The 17,120-nt window shown below is 28.4% G+C and overlaps 1 protein-coding gene across 1 annotated transcript in view; it reads right to left on the bottom strand.

Annotated features, from left to right (window-relative positions):
- LOC107439270 (eukaryotic translation initiation factor 2-alpha kinase 1) overlaps positions 1-17,120 on the bottom strand; it is a 37,272-nt gene that overhangs the window by 1,088 nt on the left and 19,064 nt on the right. The window contains exons 11-16 of the mRNA XM_016051798.4: positions 15,139-15,223; positions 13,942-14,014; positions 12,506-12,609; positions 8,669-8,836; positions 4,174-4,308; positions 657-752 (exon numbers count right to left, since the gene is read on the bottom strand). Of these exons, the coding sequence (XP_015907284.3) occupies positions 657-752; positions 4,174-4,308; positions 8,669-8,836; positions 12,506-12,609; positions 13,942-14,014; positions 15,139-15,223 (661 nt within the window). The remainder of the gene's footprint in view (positions 1-656; positions 753-4,173; positions 4,309-8,668; positions 8,837-12,505; positions 12,610-13,941; positions 14,015-15,138; positions 15,224-17,120) is intronic.

Below are 17,120 nucleotides of genomic sequence, written 5' to 3'. Positions count from 1 at the left end.
GTCTCAAGCTTTGCTTCAAAATTTATCACACTAAGCTAAACTTAATTTCTAATAAATATTTTGTACGTATTTGGCATATTTTTAACAGTATATATATTTTACTTTTGTGTAGCAAAATTAAATAATAATTAAACCGAGATTAATTTCCAGAATTTTGCTTTCAAATGACTATTCTACAATTTTACGACAAACTTTATTATGATCTAATTTTATATTGAAAAACAAATTTCTTTTAGCAAAAACTTTTGTATGGTTATGTCTAAAATATATGTAGATTTGAAATATGTAATAAAAAAACATGCAATTTTCAAGTCTATTCTGATAAAAAAATTATAAAGTAAGAGGGTTAAAAGGAACATATTTTAAACAAACATTAGTTACATTAAATTACATATTTGTTGAAAAGAGGTATGTTTTGAAAACAAACAAATACTATTATATACAAATACATTTTTTTCAACTTCTGTATCTCTAACTGACTTTCTTGTGGCTTATAAAAGACTTTATAGATAAAGTATGTGAGAATTCTTATCACAGACAACTTCAATTAAGTATAAATACTCATTTCCTTTTTTACGTTAATATGTGGCATTTCACCACAGCTCATATAAATTATTTATAATAATAAAACTGAAATATTTAAGAAATAAATTTACTTTGGAATGAGTTGAAAATGGTAGATTGGCAAGTAGATATTCGGCAGAAAATCGAACAGCAGGATCAGAAGAAACTAAATTTTTCATAAATGCCACCTTCAAAATAGAAAGAAAAAAAAAAGGAATAAGCTTTATGAATGAATATATAAATTGAAATATTGAGAAAATATGGAAAATAATAAAGATTAATGACAAGAGAAAAAAGATTATTAAAATAAATTTATTTTTAAAAATATTAAAAAAAATATTAATCTAATTTTCTTATTTATCTAAAATGCATTAATTTTCTTAATTTTTCTCTCTTTTTATTTTCATCCTTTTTGCCTTTTTTGAGCTATATATATGAAGTTCTTGACAAGAATAATAAAATTACCTGTTTAACTGCCAATTTTGAAATTTTTGGGAAAAAAATGCACTAAAGTTTTTTTTAAAAAAAAGTGATCTGGCTTGATGTCTCGAATGTAATAAAGCAAACTTTCTTTTTTAAGGAATTCTACAGTCAAATGGCTGTCAATTATTAAAAATTTATAAAGAGCAAGAAAGAATTGAAAAAATAAAAAGGAAAAATTTAACCCAAAATCAAGGATGGTAAGTGAAGATTTTTAAATTACAAAATTCAACAAATTAGCATACTTTTAGTCATACCTTTCTATGAAGGATTTCAATTTTAAAAACCAAAATATATAACAAGGAAGATGTAGCAATAATGCGTAAATTATGAGACACCATTATTGGAACACATTATTTAAAAATCATAAATACATTTCAAATTTCAGCAAAAATTTTGACGGAACATATTTGAAAAAATGTTTTGTTTCCATTGAGAATTTTTTCAGTTTTTCTAAAACAAAGTTTAAATTTATTTCCCATTGCAATACAAGCTTTTAATCTTTGGCTTGAATTTTAAAATTTTTTATCTTGGAGAGATAAAAAAAAAACTCAATTAATATAATTTAATATAATTTTCAAAAAACTCAATTTATAATTAAAACAATTAAATACAATTAATATAATAAAAAAACTCAATTTAATATAATTTTCTAAAATCACAGATTACAGAAAATTCTTGAAATATAAACTGCCAACTACCTATTATATGTTGGCAAGTATAACCTTAACAATTTTTCTTATCGGTTAGAGAGTGTTAAATGAACTACATTTCATACACAAATGTCATTTACAGTGGTATAGTTTTGGGAAAAAAAACCTCCAAAATTATATATATTACTTGATTAATGAACTATTGTCTGTAAGTAGGATGTAGAAGTAAAAAAAAAAAAATCATTACTCATTTTTTTTTTTGTAATTTAAAAGTTTAGAATATATATAGATATATATATATACATATATATAGAAGGAGATAGGTCACAATGTCCTCCATGTTCCTATGGCAAATAACACCTCAGGGTGTACTGAATTGGAGATGGATAATTCTCTGGTTCAGGTTTTACGATCTGTGGATGAATGAATGGATGTATGAATAGGAATACCCTATAAACGGGTGCGACGTATGGGTGTGGCAGAAGTAGAATTCTTCGCCATAGATGGCACCACGTGAAAACAAGAGCAATCGCACCGCATCTGTCTTAATGGCCAATGACAAGAGAAGGTTGATATCAATAACCCCCCTCGAACATACATTTAAACTACACCTTTGGTCATTTACATGTTTTATTTTTTTAAAATTTCATTTTATCTAAAGAAAAATTAATATTCACTATTCTCAAAATTTCCAACACATGAGAATATTCTCAATTGTCATAAATATTTTCACTAGTTAAATATTCTGTTTATGATTGCACATATCGATTAATCTGTTCTTGTTTAACAAAAGTTGATTTATCTTAACTGAATCTTTCACCACATATTTTGTGGAATACAGGGATGAGAGTAGTCAGAAAGTAAAAAAGAGGAAATCCAAAAAACAAAAAAAAAAGAAAGAAAAAAAAAGAGGGAAAAAATATATATATATATATATATATATATATAAACAAAAATTTGACAAAAAAGTGCGATTTTTAAACTTGTAAACCATGTGAATATAAATCCCGATATGAGACTTTTAAATCACGTAAATATGAAACTCTACATCGAATTTAAAAAATGCGAAAATACAAATCATGATTTTTTAATTTTTTGATCACGATGCATAATTTTTAAATCGCGCGATATTACAACCACAAAAACGAATCATGATATTGGATTTTAAGCTCACGTGAATACGAATTGCTACATAGGGCTTTAAAAGCTCGTAAATACAAATCGCGATATTGATTTTTTAAATCTCGTAAGTAAGAATCGCACTGTACATTATTTAAATCGCCCGAATAAGAATCGCAACGTTCAACTTTTAAATCAGGTAAATACGAAAATCGAGATTTGATAATAAAATCGAGATTTTAAAAATGCATAAATACAAAACACGATATTGGATTTTTAAATGTCGTAAATAAGAATCATAATATACGATATTTAAATAGCGTAAATAAGAATCGCAATGTGCAACTTTTAAATCAGGTAAATACGAAAATCGATGATTGATATTAAAATCGCGTGAATAAAAATCGAGATCTGAATTACGAAAATACGAGCTATCCAGCCGACGGATAAAAAATACGGAAAATCTTATTTTCTGTGTGAAATCGGAGAAAATAGCTAAAATAAGTAAAAATGCGGAAGGGTTAGCAGCTAGGGCGTAGATTGAATTTTCTGTTTATCTTTGAAAATCGTAAATAAATATAATTATTTTACTTCAATGACTGAATTTAAAAAAACGGGATATTTATTTAAAAAAACGAAACTTTTAGAGAATCGGAGTTTTTGATAAAAAGGCTGAAATTCGAGAGACAAAAAAAATCTCATCCCTGTATAAAGGTCAACCAGTTTTATCCCAAGGAAATTATTTTTAGAGAAACTTCAGAGGGAGGAAAAGGGACTTCAACAATTTCCCTCCGCAGAAAATTAAATTCCTCATAAAACATTTTAACTTGGGCAAAAAAAAATTTCAGCGGAAATTAGCGGGAAAAATGGAAAAATCTGAAAAAAAGCGGAAATCCGCGAATCCGCGGAGGAATCTCATCCCTGGGAATAGCAACACATGTGAAAAGTTGAATTATGGTTCATATTGTTAATCAGTCGTAAGGCTGAAAGAGTTTAAATATCATCGAACAGGGTTGCCACTCAAATCTGGAGAGGAAATCTGGATTCCCCGTGTTTTCCCTGCACATATTATACATAATATATTAAGGGGAAACACAACAATTACACTGCACTTGTTCGAGCTATATTGGGCTAACTATCTTTATTAGTTTTAATTGCTGGATTAATTTTTATTGCTAAATATCCAATGAAGCTTTGAGTGGCCACCATTTTTTAAAAGAGGAAAATAAGATACAAAATTCCCTGTATTTTCCCAGTTTGTGTGGAAAGAAATCACAATTCCTTGCACTTTCCCTGTTGTGGAGTGATAACCCTGAATAAGAATCATTCTATTTCAACTAATGGATGAAATACTTACATATTGAGTGTGATGGTCAAGTTCTAATGGTATTGTTCCAGATAAAATTTGATCCAATATGACACTGAGTTCCATTCGCGTTTTTGATTCAGACACCAACTCAATTAAAGTAACTCCTATGCTATACATATCAACCTGAAAATACCAATAAACATACATTATTATTCAACACACATTTCTATTATTCAACTTAAAATATCCTTATTTTAAGATAAGACTAACTTTCTAAACTAATCTAACTTTAAAACTAAATCTTTTAACAACAAATAAGTGCCTTTTAAGCAATCAAAAAATATTTTTAAGCACTATATACAATAACAAAATGCAAAATAATTTTCAAAGACACTACATGATCACAAATTAACTAGTCTCTGACAAAGAACTCTTTTCTTGATTACATCAGTCACTATAGAATGATCGAGAGATTTCAGTTCGATATCAGAGGGTGAAAAATAAGGCCTGAAATGGAGAATATCTTGCGAAATGCAACAAAGTTGCACAGGAGAGTGAAATAATCTCACCAAACCCAGCTCAGTGGTTGCACATGCACAAGTATTTCATCAAACATGCAAAATGATTGGCGCTTTCGTCATACGCTATCGACCAACGGCACGACAAAATGAATTATGGTTGAATGAATTGTGAAAACATTGAATACAACAATGTGAAAACACGGTTTTGCATAATACGTGGGAATATTTGACATGGTAAGGAAAAATATATCATTTTTCGAAAAGAGAAAATTAAGCCCTTTTTAAAAACACCCATTGAAAAAACACCTTTAAGGGCTTTTCAAGAGCAAAAATTAAAAAATAAGCACCTTTAAGCACTTTTTAAAAACGCTATGCACTATGATTTTGTAAAACTTAATATCCTCATTTCAATGCTTTTTAGAGGGGGGAAGTTTGATGCAGAGCACATTATCAACTACAAACCATGTCTTTAAAACTTATTTAATTTATTCAACGTTTCCTCCTGATCAAAAGGAAACAGAATTTAAAAACTTCTTTTAAAGAGAGATATTTTATTTTGAATTACTTAGTATGTCTATTTATTCAATTTAATATTCCTTCAATAACCATTGAGATTTTCAAAGATATTTTTAAAAAATATCAGGATTTTCTAATTTTCTAAGCTGCATAAAAAATGGAGCAATAAGTGTCTCAAAAATGATTTTAAAAAAATAGCTTGGATATATAACAATGCAAATATAGTGATAAATTAAGAGCACAGTTTAAACTTGCAAGTTATACCAGGGTAGCCACTCTAATCTGGAAAAAGAATTCCACGTGTTTTCCCAGTACACATTATACATTAAGAGGAGACACACAATTACTGTGTGTCAACTATAATGGGCTAACTATACTAATAATATAGTAAATATAGTAAATGAAATAGTTTAGTTTAGCTTAAATATCCCATAGATTAGGCTTTGAGTGATCACCATTTTTTAAAAGGCGAAAATAAGAAACAAAATTCCCTGTATTTTTCCAGTTTGTAAAAAAAAAAAAATCCCTGCATTTTTCCTGTTATTTCAGGTGATTTTAACATTCCTTGTATTTTCCAGATTTTTCCTGTGGAGTGGTAACCCTGAATGCTGTATTAAAAATATTTGGATAGTAAAAATCACATGGAAATTTTTTGCAATAATGGACATAAAATGATCAGTATTTACAATAAAATCGGCACAAATAAAGTGCCTTAAAAAGTGACCACACAAATTCAAAATATTCGTATTGAAAATAATAACAAACTAAGATAAAATTAGGAGTTCTGAGACCCCACATGCAAATCCATAGCAATAACGGCTGAAAAGGCAACCAAACACACAGATTTACGATGGAATCTCACACACACACAAAAAAAAGAAAACAAGTGTGATTTTTTGAACTTCAAAAAAATTATAAGATTAACTTTTCAGTATACTTAGGTATCGTCGCAGTCCGCAGAAGGAACACCTTCAAGGTTTTGTAAATGATTTTTAAGGAAGATGATAGAAGTAGAAATAATGAATAGTAAACAAAAATAACAGCAAAAGTGTTTCTTTTTTTACTTAAAACCATTAGGCGATGAAACTATAACACCATATTTATACAGTATAGAGCATAATGAGTTTGAATGAAAATTCAAATAAACATTTAGAATATTACAAATCCATACAATTTTGTAATATTTCATTTTTGCAAAATATATATGGGTGATTCTCACAAAATATGACAATTCACTGTCCCTTGCTCCAAGATCTAATACTATAATACAAAAAGAACTTTTTTTTAAAAAAAAAAAAGTATAAATTGCACTGCTGTTAGCATTTTAAAATGACTTTGCACTAGCATTGACTGTTTTGTAAAGTTAAAAAAATTTAATTGAACTTCAAAATGTCATTTTCCTGGCGTGTCCCAAATAATGTTTCCAATAATAAAACTAGCTTCAAAACTTCCAGTAAATTTTTCAATCTCTAATTTTTTTTAATCTCAACCGGTGTAAGCATTTCTAGAATATACGCAGAGGGTATTATTTACAAAAATTTCGCTTAAAAATTTTTTTTTTCCTGTCAATAAATTGTTTGTCACAAGAAAATCAGTCATTTTCCTGGCTACCTTTATTTAGTGCAGAGGTCGCCAAAGTGGTCTATATAGACCCCCAGGGGTCTATTTAACAAAAGCGGGGGTCGATCCGAGACAGGGGGGCGAATGGGGGTCGATCCGAATCGGAAGGGTCGATTGTGGGTCGAAAAAAAAAACAGTTCTCAATGCGCAAATCACACATGCCTAATTAAGTATGTAAAATTTGTGAATTTCTTTTATAATTGACTCAATTTCAGTTTCTTTATAAAACATAAATTAATAAACGTATATTTATTGGGGTGAAACAAGTATTTACGTACCACCGTGCAGTAAGTCATATGCATATGTGCGCTTGTCCAAATGTCACGTGTGACGAGCATTGACGTTACAAATGCAAATATCATACGCAGTTACAGCTATCTTTGAAAACTGTGTTGAATATTTGCAGTGTCATTATTAAAATTTTTATAGTTTTGGATAATTAGTTATTGTTTCAATAAAACCATTCGTTTAGTTTAGATATCAATTTTAATTATCAATGCACAAAAAAGAAAGAAAGGATTAATAATATGGATTAGTACAGCCCGCGACAAAATTATAGCACACCTTGTACTTTTTTACGAAAGTTACAAAACTGACCAATTTTGACGAAAATTAAATTCGACCAATTTTGAACCCAATATAGAGAACCTTTCAAAAGAACACCAGACACACCCATCTCATTGATCAAGAAGCAGTAAATCTTTAGTTACTTTACTTATTATATCTACTTATGCATAATTACTTATTATTTAGTAATAAGGTATTTAAATTTAAATGTTAATATATTTTTTATAAAACTATTGTTACACAATGTACTATTACTTTAATAAATGTTTAAAATCATAAAATAAATATACAAACACAGTATCTAATAGAGTTTTATTTTAATTAACAGAAAATTACTTTTGTGGGGGTCGATGGAGATTTCAAAAAATTATAAAGGGGTCGATGATCAAAAAAGTTTGGCGACCCTTGATTTAGTGGTTTATAACCAAAATTGATAGAGCCAGCAATCAATATCTTATGTGATTAGATACCCTCCTACATGAACATGTCTTGTTGCATGAATAAAGAATCAATTTTCTGGTTCAAAATCTATTTAAAAAAAATTTTCAAGATGAGTAGGTTTTTGTGTTGTCATTTTCCTGGCTTCTTGAAGTCATTAATAACATAAACTACATAGATTTATCTGAGTTATTTTAAGAAATCCTGTTGTTTTCAGCAGAATGTAAACGTCTTATGCCAAAATATTAAATTGAAGTAAAGTTATATGCTATAAAATAGCGAATTTGTCATTATCCAGGCCATCATTTTCCTGGCTTATGAATTCCAGGACATTGAAGTGTTACCAGAAATTTTTTTTACCTGCTAATACTGTAAGGAGGAATAACAAATATTAACCTAATACCAAGTTTATGTATGATTGTAATATGGTTGGATGTAATCAAAGTTATTTATTTATTTAATGATTAATTATTACACACAATTTTATTCTGTACATATCAGCAAAAAATTTTTTTTATTCCTTCTACAGTGGATTAAAAGAATTAATTTAAGCAATTTATGGTCCATCTAACACAAAGGCTTAAGTTGAGTTACTTACGATTAACTTAAAATGACTGTTTATTAAACTTCTAAGATAATATGTCATTTTCTTGGCATTCAAGATTTGCTGAATTTCTATTTTTTTTTTTTTTTTTCTTTGAGCAAATGTCAATAAACTACACTGCTGTCTGTAAGATAGTATTAATAAATGTAACTAAAGAAGTATACAAACAAAATTTTAGATTATTTTGAAGACATTAAATTCTAAGAAATTTTTTGGTCTGAATTGTCATGCTTAAAAAGAATCACCCATATATTAAGCTTTCATTAAAAAAAAATACTTTTGTATCATATTTGCCACTTTTTCTAAGTTCGGGTGCTACATATGGCATTGTACCACAGTGCCAGTTGGAAGCGGAATCATTCTTCATTTCATCCTCCAGGGTGGCCAAACCGAAATCTCCAATTTTCATGCAATTATTTTTAGTGGAAAAGAAGATATTTTGAGGCTGAAAAGAGAGAAAATAAGTAAATTTCGACAAAAAAATCTCATCTCAAATTGGTACTTTTTATTTTGACCAAAATACTTAGTCTATGACAGACTACAATATTTAAGCTGCCAATATTGTACTTAGAGTAGAATACTATTTGCGTAACTCAGTTATAGTTGGACCTCGCTTTAACAAATTGATTGGGACCGGCAAATCTGTTCATCAAATTGAATATCAATATTCGTAAAAAGTAAAGTATAAAAATATCAATGCAAAATACCCTTAGATATACAGGCAATGAAAAAAATTGATTATTGTTTACCACAAGCTTAAAAATTATAAGTTATAGGTTAAGAAATCAACTTTAAAATGATCTTAATTCTATAATGCTTATTGCTTTTAAAACTTAATACACATAATTACAAATAATTACACAATAACATTACACAATAATTACATACACATAATTACACACTTGGATTAGGACGTGAAATATTCAAAATTTTAAGAGTGAAAAATTAAAAGTTTTTGCCTTATGTGTGAATTTTTTTCCTGCGATTGTTGTTTGTTAAATCAAAGCTAAAAATTTGTCAAATGAGAGCATTTTAGAACACTTTTTGTCGGGACGGAAAAAATATTCACTAAATCGAATAATTGGTTAAATCAAAGTATCAAATTGGTTAAATCAAAGTCAAGGTTTGACTGTATAAACGATGCAATATTATAAAATTAGTATAATGTACAACTAGGCTAATTAATTAGTACAGTATGTAACAAGAATTAAAAAAAAAAAAAAAAAGAAAAGAAACATGAGAAAAATTCATTTTTCCTGTAATAGCTTTCATTTTATTTATTATGTATAAAAAGATATGTTTGTTAAATGATAAATAATTTTTTCTGTTTTATAACTAATTGTTTCAAATTGCTGACGTCTTATACCGATAAAAAGTGGTTATTTATTCAGAAATAGTGTCCTTATTACATATAGTTTTAGTCCTTGTTTAAAATGAAGTTATCAAATATATGTATAAGGTCTTGCAAATTAATGCTTTGGCATAAAAAAAAGCAATAAAAAAAAATTTAAAAAAAAAACTTACATTTGATGAAACATTATTGAGGAAGTTAGGATAAAAAATATCACACTTTTAGGTGTTTCTAATATTTCTCTTTCTGTTTCCTCCAAGAATAAAATAGGTTTTTGATGTATTTAGTCCTAACTTCTTCCATAGACTCTGATAGCACTTTTACTATTTACAACTCTTATAGATGCAGATATTGTTAGTAAAGCTTCTAGAAATATACAATAAGGACGGTCATTACAGAACATCCTGAATCATCTGATACGAGTGTTATAATTTAAGCAATGATGAATTTTTGTTTATAATATAGCAAAAATAGCACAAAATTGGTATGAGTAGGATATTTTGAGGAATGAAGTAGTTGCAAACATAATATTTACGTCATTTGCTGTCTAAATTATCCTAGTCACTTCAGCAGACATAATTATTATTTTATTGATGCTATCCTTTATTTTTCTTAAACATATTGTCTTACAATATATGTGTGCGCTATTTTTGTATTTAATTCTGACATTAATTTTCTAATCCACATCTGAAATAGCACTTTTCTTCTTATTATTGAATACCAACTATGCATTAATAAGTAACTATGCATGAATACATTTCACATATTACTTAATGTTTTTTAGGATTAATGCTTCATAAATAAATACAGTTTAATCAATAGTCGTAGGGCACAAAAAACAATATGCAAAGTATTGGACAATGGTATGAAATTTTTTCACTGACAAGTTGCAACATTTTTAATAGTGTCTGCTTTTTAAAACATCTCACCCCTTTTTAAAAAATTAAATATATAATCAATTAAAAAAATAATGATATTAAAAATGTAAAGCATTTCTTTTGAAAGAAAGTAATATTTTCAGAAACAAGCATGAAATAAAGTAATTTTTAGAATATTATAAAATATTCACAATAATTACATTATTCATCAGAGTTGTCATTCAAATCTAGAAAAAAAATTTCCCGGTACATATTATGCACAATATATTGAGACACAATCACTGTGTGTGAGCTAGATTGGGTTAGTTTCATTTAATTGCTGGAAACACCTGAACATACTTATAGTAAATGAAATAGTTAAGTATAGCTGAAATATCGTCCATAAATGTCTCATAAATTGCGCTCCGAGCAGTCACCAATTTTTAAAAGACAAAAATAAGAAATAAATTTCCTTGTATTTTCCCACTTTGTAAAGAAAAAATCAAAAATTCCCTGTTATTTCAGGTGATTTTTAAATTCCCTGTATTTTCCAGGTTTTCCCTATTCTATTGTGGAGTGGCAAAACTGTTTCTTAAAACAAATGGGAAAACAAAATGAACATAGGAAGCATTATCTACAAAAAAAAAAGAGGCATTTGGATGGCAGACAATTTTTTAATTGCCTTTGTTATATTTAATTGCCCAGCGACTGCGATGATCAATAATTTTCCATACAACACAGTTCTCTTTTTGTTAATTCTGTGCTTGCTAAATTCTTGAATTTCCAAAGACGTATATCTCCTCACATGCACAGAATCTATTAGCTAATTAATAAATTATTGCAAAGCTGGATTACTATTAGGGTCGATAAAATAGGGTAATTCAAAATGAATTGAGTGATCACAAACATCTACACCTATTGAATGAAAAATAATGTATCCATTAGATTAGCACAGAATGTAGATGGAACTTCAAAAATTTCTTTACGCAAGGAGCAGTGAAGAGGAATCCTGTGCACACGCCAGGTCCTTTGTGAAAATGGCGAGTCCTGTGCATTCTGCATGGTTAGAATTTAACAATTGTCATTCTGTTATCACAGAGTGCAGAGAAGACAATGATACATTCAAGTACCTCCAAACAACATGCGCAGATGTTTGAAGAAACGGGTGCAAAGGGAACAGTAGCGGAAGTATGTATGACTACCAAGACATTGTGTCCGTTGTGACCAAGGGAAGTCACAAAGATAATCTATGTCGCATTTTTTGTATTTTATTCTATAACTGGAGTTGAACAACCAACACATTTTTTGGGTTTACGACTACTAATGTTCAACTCTGAAGCCTCGTCATTTTGAACCCTATCCAGAAGTAAAAGGAGCTCCTGAATCAAGTATTCGGAAAAATTTGCCTTCGTGGAGGACTTTTTGATCGAACTAACTCACATTTGCGATACATGGAAAGGAAAACCAGGAAAACCTCCCACAGTTAGCTTGACGGAAAGGGGATTCTAATTCTTAACCATTGCGGATATTTTACATCAGCACAGTGGTCGGTGCAAGTCGGATGCGGAATTTAAGTCAACCAGTCATTGCAGGAATTTGAACCCATTTCACCTCATTGGAAGGCAAACGCTCTATCATCTGAGCGGCCAAGGCTCTCCCCAACTCTTTGAACCACACACTGTGAAAAGGAAAACAATGTGTGGCTAGCTTGACGGCAAGGGGATGTGAAGCACGTTTACAAAATTTTGAAGTTCTTTCTACATTCTGTGTAAATTTTAATGATAAATTATTTTACATTAAATAGTTATAGCCCTCTGTAATGGTGCTATATTAATTTTGAACTACCCTGTATGATAGACACAATGCAAAGAAATAATATAAAAAATTTTAAGAGTGAATGATTTACTTTCAAATCTCTATGAATAACACCTTTTGAGTGAATGTGAGCAACTCCACTTAAAATGTCTCTGAAAATTTCAAAAGTAGTCAGTTGAAAGGGTAAAGGATTACCTGAAAATATAAAAAACAACCCATTGAACACAAAAGGTAAAAAATATATTGGCATGAAACAATATTGTTTTTTATTAAAGTATGCATTCGAAAAAGTTTTATCACGGCTTAGTAACTAGATAAAAATTTTGAATTTTGTTTATTTCAGATACCAATTAATCGATTTTTCTTATAATATTTTATGAAAACTGTGATAACTGTGGCTTAGCTTTTATGGATTTATAGAGCAAAAAACACTAAAATTAAACTGAACTATTATTGAAAAAAACAAAATCATAACATAAATAATAAATAGACCAAACAAACTCATTTTTTGACAGACATACTGACTCTTTTGAGTTTAAAAAAAAAGAAACACTATAGTAAGACTGCCTTTGAATTGAAACAAATAATAAATAAAATGATTAATTATGATTTTAAAACTACAGTAGAGTCTCGATTATCCGAGTTAATGTGGACCACGACTAACTGGGATAGCTGAAAAACTCGGTTAAAACGAAGAGTATAAAAAAAGAAAGAAAAAGAGTTAGTATAAATGTAATATATTTAAGAAAAATAAAATTTATATGAGTATACCACATATAATTCCTATTATTATTAAAAAGCTTACTTGACAAAACTTAAAAAGTATACTTTGCGAGAATTAAAGAGTTTTTACTTAAAAAAAGTCCTTAATCGTTTTTTGTTTTACAAAACTTTGGTGCTTTTCTGCAGCAATGTTTCGCCATTTTTTAGGGGTAACAGGAAGGCTGGTGTCATCTCTTTTTGTTGTTCTATGTATTCAGTAGCATTTTCGGCAGCTTTAAGTTCATCTGTGTGAGAGATTTTTATATGTCGATTTTCATCGTCACTGTCTTCATCATCTTCGCTAGGTTCATTTTCATTATTGACGATAATAACGATCATTTCATGGGATGTTATATTATGTTTTCCCGAGTGTTTGGAAGATAAAATTCAGATTTATTTTGCGGCGGTATTTTTTAAAAAAAAATAAACTAGAACAAAAAAATCCTTAAAATATTTGATAGCTCGGTTAAAGCGGAAACTCGGATAACCGGGGCTCGGATTATCGGGACTCTATACTCGTGAAAATATAGCAGAATAATACGTTTGATTGCTTAAAAAAAATATCATTATCAGTAAAATGTCTACAGTTTTGCAGCAGCAATGTGAAAATTACAATGTAAACCATTTTAATTCTCTAAAGTAATTCAGTGATAGATAAAACACAAAATAATTTTTTTAATAAAACAGTTTAAACATTCATTTTGACTCTAATATTAATGAAAGATATGGTTTTGAAATGAAAGAAAACAAAAACCTTTTAACAACCTTTAGCTCGTTCATCCATCCAAAACCTGAGATCAAAATCACAATATTCCATTTGGATGTACAACATCACCCTCTGAAATAAAATTTTACTTTTGAGAAGTCTCCAAAATAAAAAATAATTTTCTCAGCTCAGCATGCCAAATCAATGGACAAGATTTTTTTTAAACAATCTTATTGAAATTTCGCACATTTTTATAGATGGAAGTTGACTAGATATTGTGTTAAATGTAGCTTCTTTATAAAGATAATAATTTTATAATTTTTTTTTTAGATTCTTCCTTCAACATGTAGTCTATAAAAGATAAGTGTGTAAAAATTTACATAAGATCAACCTGCTAGTTTTTGAAAAATTGTGTCCACCATTATCATTCCAAAAGTCTCCAAAATCAGTTCACAAACCCTGATTTTTCAAAATATTTAAATGAAAATTTCTTAAAATATTGCTTGAGGCTGCTCAAAATTTAAATGAAATAATTCTTTTAATTTGTTAAAAAGAAATTGAAAAAAAAATTTTTTTTTAATTGTATTTATTTATTTGCTCTTCAAAAATCAAGACAATCCTTAAAACAAAGGATAGAAAACTCCCTGTGGTTGTCCAGCCCTTAAAATCTCTCGTTTGGATCTTTCTCTATTTTCTATTGCCTCAAAGTAAATATAATTTTGACAGCTGACTGCATGATTTGACAACTAAAATCATCTAAACAAACAGTACAACAGGGTGCGTAGCCAGATTTTTCAACAAAAAATAAGCGCTTTTTAAGCACTCAACAAATATTTTTAATCACTTTCCAGAACAATCACATTTAGGATCTGTGCAGTAATAAAGAAATGTTTTCTATCGTTTGAAGCTTGTAATTTATAAACATAAAATCAATAAAATTCAAAAACATTTTCAACCACTTTACATAATTATGATAAAACAACTAGTTTCTGATAAATATTGCAGAGAAAATTCTGAAAATCATGCATTTTTTTGTAATTTAAAACGACAATTGACGCGGCAAAGAAAAAATTAAGCACTTTTTTTACAAATGCTTTTTTTAAGCACTTTTTTTACACTTTTTAAAAAACGCTATGCGCCCTGTACAATCATTTTTATCAGTATTAATGCATGAATGTTATTAAACCAAATGTTAAAAATACTATCCTGTATTGTATAGTGATAATAAAAAAAAAGTAAATAATGAAAAAGCTTACTAATAATGGCGCTTCATTTAGTATTTCAGAACATTTTTTGTTATCTAAATATGTGGGATTCTGCTTGCTCACTTCAGCATTTTCACTGAAAAAAAAATTTTTAAATTTTAATGGAACAGATGATTTTGTATGAAAAAAGAATAAAACTTCCTTTTTAAAGAATCATTTTGTAACTGGTGACATTCATAAGAGATTCATAATCTTAAAGTCACATGTTATATGTTCATTAATTTTAAACTTCACTTTGACTTTTTATTTCACAATACATATTAAAAAAAATAATAATTCTTCTCCATGGAAGCCAAACATAACAACAATCTAAAAGCTTTAAGGCTTGTAAGAAAGAAAATTAAGAACTAAGAATGGAAAATTTTAAAAATTGAACTTTTTTAAAAACTAGAAATGGAACGTTTTAAGAGCCAGAAATGAAACATTTTAAAAACCAAAAATGGAACATTTTAAAACTTAAAATAGAACATTGTTAAAACCAGAAAGGGAACAGTTAAAAAACCAAATGGTGAACATTTTACTAACCAAAAATTGAACATTTTAAGAAACAAAAAATGTCTTTTAGAAAAAAAGAATCAAAAATCAGAAATGAAAAATATCTACTTATACTGGCTTCCAAAACAGTTTTAAAAATTTCTAAGGATTATAAGAAGCGTTTTCAATTTGGTAAAATGCACTTCAATTTCTAAAATCCTAGACATCATAGATCAGCAAACAATCTTTTGTAGCATTTACAAAGTTAACAAGAAACATGATTATTTTAGGGGCTATAAAAGCAAAATCAGATGCAAAAGTGCATTTTTTATACACTGCTAATAACACAGATTCATAGATAGTAACTTTATTTTGTGCTTTTTTTTAAATTTTATTTATTTATTTTACAAAAAATTTTATGTTATGTTTTAGAGAAGAAGCATAAATTCCATAATTTTAAATTTTTTGGAATAAAAAAATTTAAATAATTAAAAAAAAAAAACTCAGATTAAAGTGATTTAATAAAAATGCATACACATTAAGCTCAAATTCAAAACTTGAAGAAAGGCAAATGGACAGACACCCTGTTTCTAATAAATTCAACAGCTTTAAAAAATAGAGATATCTTTTGTTATTTTAGTTATAATCAGAATCTGAAAGAAACCTATTTCCTCCAGGACACTGGGAAAAAGATGGGTAAAATATAAGAGTCAAAAAGACCTTCATAACTATTACATGATCTCTATATAACCCAATATAAACCCTATATGATTCCTTTATAACTGTTTCTGTTACTGAACACATAAATCTGAAAATTAAAAACAAAATCCACATCTCCTTTTTAAAACAGCTATTTTCTTATCTCGTATTTCAGCTTTATACATAATTTTAAAATCTATGTACCACATTTCAGAGTTAGGGTATTAATAGTATTTCGTTATAAAAATTAGTGCGCTATTTGCAATTGTGATTACAATATCTGATTTGTAGCAGCGTCAGGGAACATTGCCAAATCTTTCAACAAAAAATAAGCACTTTTTAAGCACCAAAAAATATTTTTAAGCAATAACAAAATGCAAAATAATTTTCAAAGACTTTACATGATCAAGATAAAATAACTAATTTCTGACAAAGAACTCTTTTCCTGATTATATTAGCCACTATAGAATGATCGAGAGATTTTTCAATTCAATATCAGAGGGTGGAAAATGAAGCCTGAAATTAAGAATATCGTGCAATATGCAACTGAGTTGCACATGAAACTGCAATACACTCACCGAACCCAGCTAAGTAGACCTACAAGCGAACTCGCAAATATTTCATCAAGCATGTAAAATGATTGGTGCTTTCATACGCTAAGGACCGACGGTACGCCAAAATAGATTGTGGTTGTGAAATAAATAAATTGCGAAAATTTCTCGTGAATAAATTGTGAAAATGTTGAATGGTACAATGTGAAAACCGCAAGCTTTTGCATAAAACGTGTCCGAAATCGGCAC

Source organism: Parasteatoda tepidariorum, chromosome 1, assembly GCF_982258835.1.
Source record: "Parasteatoda tepidariorum strain Cologne lab strain chromosome 1, Ptep-v5.0, whole genome shotgun sequence".
In the NCBI taxonomy this organism is placed as follows: domain Eukaryota; kingdom Metazoa; phylum Arthropoda; class Arachnida; order Araneae; family Theridiidae; genus Parasteatoda; species Parasteatoda tepidariorum.
This window is presented reverse-complemented; position numbering and strand designations above follow the sequence as displayed.